Source organism: Capsaspora owczarzaki (genome assembly GCF_000151315.2).
Source record: "Capsaspora owczarzaki ATCC 30864 unplaced genomic scaffold supercont2.39, whole genome shotgun sequence".
Lineage (NCBI taxonomy): Eukaryota > Filasterea > Ministeriida > Capsasporidae > Capsaspora > Capsaspora owczarzaki.
In genome coordinates, this window is record NW_011887330.1 from 2,368 (window position 1) to 10,211 (window position 7,844).

Genomic DNA, 7,844 nt, shown 5'->3' on the forward strand with positions numbered 1-7,844 from the left:
GGGGCAGCAGCAGAGTGACGGCAGGCGAGCGTTCAGCATCAACGACTCGACGGAATGCACGTCCCTCAACTGTACTGCTTGCAACCCATTCTCTACGTCCATCTTGCGGGCGTGACAGCTTGTCCTTTCGCTCAAAGTGTTTGTGTGTTACGTTTATTGGAGAGTGGAAAAGCTTCTAAGGCTCAAAAACCACAAAGACAGAGTCACCAGAAATCTAGTCCAAAAGTAGACAAAAGGGCATTCTGCTCGAAAACGACAAGACTTGTCGAATTGAACATCAAGCCAAGCAAAGATCAAAGTGGAAAAGGCATGAGAAAAACAAAGAAAGTCATGCAAGAAGACGGAGAATCACAGACGAGACAAATAGACAGGTTTTTTTTTAACCAGGATGAATGGACGGACGCGTTTGCAATTTAAGCAGAATCGACGTTTCCACCAGGCGTCGAAGATGCGACATCGATCGTCGCGTAAGTGTTTGAGGAGGACGCAGACGGCACACGAACAGACGAAGCATTGGGCAGCGAAGGATCGGCGTAAAGGACACCAGACACCGATGCGTCGGAATACAGCAGCTCCGACGAACTCACAGGAGGACGGGGCTTTGAGCCAACGTCTTCGTACAAGGCATGGTCGCCAGTAGCAGGCAAAGATTCGTAGGTTGGATTCGCCACGTTCGACACCACGCCGCTGTGATCAAGAGCCTGGTAATTCGGTTCGGTGTCGCCTGTTGACTCGCGTAGTTTGTTCGTTGTGTTGGGAACCGTGTCGCTGGGCGCCAATGCCTTTGGAGAGCGACGGCGCCGAAGGGTCACAATGAGCGCCACCAGCAACACGAGAGCGAGCAGGCCGCCAATCACTCCGCCAATAATCGGCCCGGAAGATGCGTCACCGGAGTCATTGCGAGCGTTGGCGGCATCGGGTGCTCCAGAAGTCTGCCCTGCAGATGAAGCACTGGCGGCCGATGCAGACGCGAGTGAAGCAACTGAAGCAATGGATGCCGAGGTCGCAGAAACATCTGAAGCGACAGATGCGGACGACGCGCTTGCCTCAGATGCAACAGAGGCAGCCGAGGCAGATTGCGTGGACGCGACGGAAGCAATGGAAGCGGACGACGCGCTTGCATCAGATGCAATAGTTGCAGTAGCGAGCGAAGCAACGGAGGCCGAGGTCGCGGAAACAAGCGAGCGGAACGCAAGATCCGCTCAAGATGCCATAACCCTCATAGCACTGAGTGCACACAGTGGATGAAGTGCAGAACAGACAATTGTTCGGGCAACACGCACTGGACCCAGCGGCATAACAGGTGGCGCAGACTGTATCACACTCTGCGGAACACATGTCAGCGAAATGATCCTCAGTGGTTGCAACCAACTCGAAGCTTACTGTATGGCTCGGATGCACTGCCGTACGTGCTGGGCGGAGCAACAGTGTTGTCACCAAAGGTAAAATTGTTGGGGCGCAAATAGAAGTACGAACTCGTCAAACGCAAGAGATTTGGCAGGCCCTTGAACAGACCAGGCGGCAAAGTTGTGAAAGGATTGCCATTCAAAGTTCTAAGAGTAACTTGAAGTGAAAGACGAATCAAAATCCAGACAGCAAGAGTGTTTGCTTACACCATGGTCAGAGAAGTGAGAACTGTGAATGTGTTCGCCGAAAGGCTGGTGATCTGGTTGCTTGCCAAAGTTCTACAAATAGAGTCGCCAAAGAGTGAGCCGCTTATGTGTGATTCTTCATGTCTTTGCTTGCTTACAGTACGGTCAGTGCAGACAAGCCTGTGAATGCAGAGGCGGAAATGCTCGTGATGGTGTTGTTTTGCAAATCCCTAAAGACAGCCGTCATTGAGCGAGACATGTGCTTGATAATCGTATCGTTGCTTGCTTACAGATAAGTCAGCTCAGTCAGGGCCGTGAATACGTTGGCGGAAATGCTGTTGATCCGGTTACTGCCTAGATACCTGATGATGGAGTCGCCAACAAGTGAGCCGCTAGTTCGTGAAACTCATGGCTTTGCTTGCTTACACGCCTTGCAGCGCAATCAAGCCTGTGAATGCGTTTGTAGGAATCTCGGTGATCTGAGTGAATTGACAAGAGCTACAGATAGAGTCGCCAAAGAATGAGCAATCTGTGTGCGATTCTTCACGACTTTGATTGCTTACAATGATGTCAGCGCGCTCAGGCCTGTGATTGCGGCTGCGGGAAAGCCGGAGATCGGGTTGTAAGACAGAAATCTACAGAAAGTCTCAAGTGAGCCGTTTGTGTGCGATTCTTCATGTCTTTGCTTGCTTACAGTTGTTCGAGCGCAGACAAGCCTGTGAACGCAGAGGCGGGGACGTTTGAGAGCTGGTTATTTTGCAGATGCCTTTCGAGAGGATGCCAAATATGAGAGCATAGCTTCCATTCAGATCAACTCGACAGCAACACGTACAGCTCTTTCGTGGTGACTGGGATTCCCCCTGGAACGGTTGTGAGAGATCGGCGACTGCAATCCACAGTAGTTCCTGAGCAAGTGCACACGCCGCCAGTGCCACAGGCAGGCGGAGCACACAATCCATCCACCAGAACGTAGCCCCCAAAGCACTGAGTGCAGATGCTGGATGAAGTGCAAGTCAGACAATTAGTCGGGCAGCATGAAGCGTTCCCTGCGGTATGGCAGGTAGCACAAACTGTATCACACTCTGAAGAACAGATGTAAGTTCGAGGATTCACATGCGAATTGCAGTCGCTCGCAACTTACTGTACGGGTACGATGCATTGCCGTATGTGCTGGGCGGAGCGACGGTGTTCCCACCAAAGGTAAAGTTGTTCGGGCTCAGCAATTGATCTACTAGCGACAGCCACAACCCATTGTTCAAGCCTTGAAACAGCCCGGGCGGCAAAGTGGTGAAGGGATTGTAATTCAAAGCCCTGGCAGGTTACCGAAAAAGTTAGCGGCGAATGAAGCACATCCAAAGAGCATTCTTCCTTACAATGTCGTCAATGCAGCCAGACCTGTGAATGTGTTTGCAGAAATGCTGGTGATTTTGTTGCGTTGCAGATTTCTATCGATAGAGACGCCAATGAGTGAGCCGGTTGCGCGTGATTCTTCCTCTTTTTGCTGACTTACATGTAACTCAGCGTATTAAGGCTTGTAAATGCGTTTGCGGATATGCTTGTAATTTGATTGTCGAGTAGAAGTCTTCAGATGGAGGGGTAATCGAGTGAGCGATTGGTAAGCTTGCGGGTTTTTTTTTTTGGTTGGTTTGCTAGTTTGCTTGCTTACAATTGTGTCAGCGCAGACAGACCTGTGAATGCGTTTGCAGAAATGCTGGTAATCTGGTTGCCATAGAGATGCCTACAGATCGAGTAGCAAAGCGAGTGAGCCATTTGTGTAATTCCTCGTGACTTTTGCGTGCTTACAAGTTTTTCAGCGCACTGAGACCTGTGAATGCGTTTGCAGAAATGCTGGTGATCTGATTGTAGTCTAGAAATCTACAGACAGAGTCGCACAAGAGAGTGAGTCGTCTGTGTGCGATTCTTTCGGCCATTGTTGACGAACAATGATGTCAGGCCAGCCAGAGTCGAGAACGCGTTTGCGGGAACGCTGGTAAACTGGTTTTCGCCTAGAGCTCTAGAGATGGAGTTGCAAACGAGTCAGTTGCTAGTGGGTGATTCTTTGTGCATTTACTTGCTTACAAGTAAACCAGCGCAGTCAGGCTTGCGATTGCAGAGGGGATGTTGGTGAGCTGGTTGCCGGTTACATCCCTGGGAGGAGACATGGAGCGAGTGAGCCATTTTGTGCGTGAATCTTCCTGTCTGTACTGGCTTACAATTGTCTCAACGCAGTCATGCTGGAGAGAGTGGTGGGAAGGCTGGTGATCTGGTTGTAGTCCAGGAGCCTGCAGAGATAGAGTTGCAATCAAGTGAGGCGTCGAAATGTACTGCTTCCGGCCTTTCCTTGCATACATTTGTTGCACCGCGGGCAGACTGGTGAATGCAGCGGCAGCAACGTTGGTGATCAGGTTGCCTCCCAGAGCCCTGCAGATCGAGTGGCAAACGAGTTAGCTGGTTGAATGTGATTCCGCATTGGTTTTGCTTGCTCACAAAAACGTCAGCGAAGTCAAGCCTGTGAATGCAGTGCCGGGAATGCTGGTGATCTGGTTGCCAGATAGATCCCTATAGATTGGAGTTGCGAACGAGTGAGTCGTCCGTTCGTAGTTTTCTTGTCGGTTGCTCGCTTACAATTCAGTCAGCGCAGCCTGATTTATAAATAAGCTCGCTGTAATTCTGGTGATCTGGTTGAGGCCAATATACCTATAGATGGCGCCTCCAACGAGTGAGCCGTATCGTTTTTTTTTGGGGGGGGGGGTTTACGTCATTGCTTGCTTACAAAGAATTCAGGGCAGTCAGGCTTGCTAAGGCAGGGGCGGGAATGCTGGTGATCTGGTTTTCATCCAAGAACCTAAAGATAGATTCGCGAACGAGTGAGCACCGTTGTGTGAGGATGTGTTTATATGTTCGCGTTTGCTTGCTTACAGATCATTCAGCGCAGTCAGACTTGAGAGCGTAGAGGTGGGCATGTTGGTGATCAGGTTTCTACGCAAATCCCTATCGATCGGATGCCAAATTAGAAAATCAGAAAGCCGCTGCCTCAATGCACCGTCAAACTCGACCGGCAACACGTACAAGGTCGTTGTGGCAGCTGGGACTCCGCTTGGAATGGTTGTGAGAGATCGGTCACTGCAATCGACAGTAGTCCCAAAGCAATTGCACACGCCGTCAGTGCCACAGGCATTTGCTGCCTGTGCCAACTGGGCATGGTGAACCACGCAGCCGAGTAGCACAAGTAGCCCAAAGACAAGTCCTTTCGGTGTCATCTGAGGATGGTAATTTTGTGAATCAGAGACATTTGCAGTACAAGGTGAGTTTGCCGCTTTTCAACAACAGTTGACCGGCAGTGGTGTTTGAATCGGCAGTGGCTTTCAAGCTGGAAGAGACAGTCGGAGACACTCAATGCAACAAAAAGCCCTTCCTGGCTGCCCTCTGCCCTCCCTTCCGCCCTCCAGCGCGCTTTGTTGATCTCTTCCACTATTTAACTTGACATACAGCGCCTTCACAAGAAGGGGGCCTGGGGGGGGGAGAGAACGAGATGACGCATCAGCTACTTTTGTTTGTTTGTATTTGTGTTGTCTTTATCAAACAAAAAAAAACCATATTTTTGTTTGTTTTTTTCTGTTTTGTTTTGTGCTTTCCGTTGAGTTTGTGTGCATTGTTGTTATGGTTGCTGCTATCGTTCTTGTTGTTCGGTTGAGAATTTTTCAATGTCATTGTTTTCTTTGACGAAACGCCCTCAAGAGAGCGCGGGTTGGGACAGCTTGCACCTTTGCGGATGCGTGCGGAGGGTTTTTGATTTGTTTTCTGTTGCCGTGTACGGTTTTGTTTTTTTTGTTGTTTTGTTTGTTTTAAATATTGTTGATGGGTTCCGCTGTTCCCTGCTCCCCATCGCTGCTCCTTTCTCCCCGTCGCTGCTTGTCCTTGACTCAGTTCAACTTGCTGCAACAGGACGCATCTGCGGCTCAAAGCCACGGGGTGCGGGGGAGGGCACAGACAGCATGCAAAACCGCAGGCTAGTTCTGCTGTGGGCAGTGTTTGCGCGGCCCCTTTGTGCTGAAACTCCACTCTTCGGCGACGGTGGTCGGCTGTTTGGTACAACAGCTAATTTCAAGTCGTTTCATCGCATCACATAAACAGTGGCAGCTTCTTCGTCGACTTCTTTTTGTTTTTTGGTTTCAAATGTTTGTTGTTTTTGGTAGGTGTTTTTGGATTTTGTTTGTTTCCGGTTTTTTTTTTTTTGGGCCATCGCGACACTTGTGGTAATGCTCCACTTTGCAGCGCTGCCTCGCCGTGCGCGACAGGGCTCACTTCGAAAGACGGAAGCGAATGGGAAGAGAGCGTCTGGATCGCTGTTTGGGTGTTTGGGGATGCGTTTTGGCTTACTTGGAGAGAAGAAGGGGAAAACCAGAAAGGAAAGCACAGAAAAGTTTAAAAAAAAAAAAAAAGCGACAAAAAGAGTGATTCACCTCCAAAAGCATTTTGGTTGGGTAAAAGTGGGCTTGACTGTGCGCTTTGGGCTTTTACTGTCGTTGCAGGAAGGAGCTGGGATGACAAACCAACAACCACAAGCGCGAATTCACCAACACATACACACAGCGCGATCTGTTGGCAACGTGGTTGCGTGACATATCTCGGCTTTTTTTGCTTGTTTATTGTTGTATTTTTTTTTTTTTTTTTTTTTTGTTTTTGGATTTGCGATAGCAACACTGGTCGTAAAATGCTCCGCTTGGTGCGCTTGTTCATTGCCGAGCCTCTCAATGCGACAGAGCCTACAGTATCACTTCAAAAGAAGCAAGATGTTGAAACAGAGAAGTGGATTGCGTTTTGGGTTTGGTGATGCGTGTTTGCGTTCTTGGAGAAAACCCAAAACGTGATGCGCCACCACAAATCTCCCGACGTGTTATGGTTGGTTGATTTGGGCTTGCCTGTGCGTTTCAGACAGAATGTGGGGGGGGAGGGGAAAGGGAAGGGGTGGAAGGCGAACCATTCCACAAGCACTAGATCGCCAAAACTCAGCGTGATCGACCCCTCGATCGAAGACAAGGCGGCACTGGCGCACGCTGTCCATCGAAGGGGCGCAGACAACAAAACAAGTTGGTCTTGTGTCGGGCTTTTTGTTTTTGTTTGTTCTTTGGTCGCGAGCAACAACAACCAACCTGACCACTGACTCACCCCATCCTCACCCCATCCTCAGCCCATCCTCAGCCCAACCCCACATGCTTGATTTATCCATGTAAACACCCCCTTACTCATCGGTTGCCCCAGTTGTGCCACCTACTCTTTGTTTGTTTTGCAAACCTCGACCAAACGTGGGAGCATTATTCGACAGAACGCGACTCGCGCACTGCGAGACGCCACTTTGCCCCCCAGGACTACATTTCAAAGAACCTGCTTTGTTGTCTCATCAACTCTGTGCTGAATCGCAGATTAAGATGACCGCGCCAATGTTGATGGCGTTCCAATTTCCGGAAGCACAGTAAAATGCGGTCGTCTGACGCCTTCGTCCATCTGGCTCGACTTGCCAACAAAGGCAGGAGCGTCCGTGTCTGCTCGCTCGAATCTCAATCATTCAGGGGCGAATGAGTCTCTCCGTCGCTGTTTTGTTGCCCCTTCACGAAGACCACGCGTTTCGGATGCGCATGTCTTTTTGAACCTTGAATCTGACGCCAAATGCACTCCCGTTAAAAAAAACGCTCCACCCTGTAGGTGAATCTAGATCACTCGACTACACTAATCTGAGAAGCACAGAGGAAAGATGCAAGCATGCTGTATCGATAAAAGTATACAAGTCGCGTTCTCCTAGCAGGCAAATACCAGATCGTCGAGCGAAATGCTGATGGGCGCAGGACTGCCACTCAAACCAAACACTGACACGGCAAACAGACGAGACGCAGGCACTGCCGTGTCAAAGTCGGTGAAGGGGACGCGAATAGTCTGCTGCGCACCGGTAAAGCCTGCGAGCTGGAGCTCGCTGGAGCCTTCCCAGCCTTTGCAGCGGTCATTCCGGAACTGCAGCTGCAAGATGAGCTTGGTTCCGACGGGGGCTTGGATGGAGAATTGGATGGCAGCGTAACTGGACATGTCGCGGCACTGATTGGCGTTGGCCAGCAGGGTGTACCAGTACGCGCCAGGGTCGGGCGCAGTCAGGCGCAGCTGGCCGCTGCTCAGCGACATGGCTGTCATGGTGTCGTCATCGGAAGTGTACAAGCCCAGATCATTCATCTCCATGTTGGCATTCGCAAACGTGTCCACTGC

The 7,844-nt window shown here is 50.3% G+C and overlaps 2 protein-coding genes across 2 annotated transcripts; both read right to left on the minus strand.

Annotated features, from left to right (window-relative positions):
* Positions 1-413: 413 nt before the first annotated feature.
* CAOG_08318 (hypothetical protein) lies at positions 414-4,852 on the minus strand (the record flags this gene model as incomplete). Its single annotated transcript, XM_004341180.2, has 24 exons — positions 414-1,201; positions 1,284-1,313; positions 1,384-1,553; positions 1,614-1,685; positions 1,751-1,822; positions 1,883-1,954; positions 2,019-2,090; positions 2,156-2,227; positions 2,287-2,358; positions 2,425-2,638; positions 2,734-2,903; positions 2,966-3,037; positions 3,103-3,174; positions 3,259-3,330; positions 3,396-3,467; positions 3,535-3,606; positions 3,672-3,740; positions 3,806-3,874; positions 3,942-4,013; positions 4,080-4,151; positions 4,218-4,289; positions 4,366-4,437; positions 4,512-4,583; positions 4,662-4,852. The coding sequence occupies 24 exons, from the start codon at positions 4,850-4,852 to the stop codon at positions 414-416; spliced, it is 2,853 nt and encodes a 950-aa protein (XP_004341228.2).
* Positions 4,853-7,388: 2,536 nt separating this feature from the next.
* On the minus strand, positions 7,389-7,817 carry CAOG_08319 (hypothetical protein; the record flags this gene model as incomplete). The annotated part of the gene is made up of 1 exon (XM_004341181.1): positions 7,389-7,817. The coding sequence occupies one exon, from the start codon at positions 7,815-7,817 to the stop codon at positions 7,389-7,391; it is 429 nt and encodes a 142-aa protein (XP_004341229.1).
* Positions 7,818-7,844: the final 27 nt, after the last annotated feature.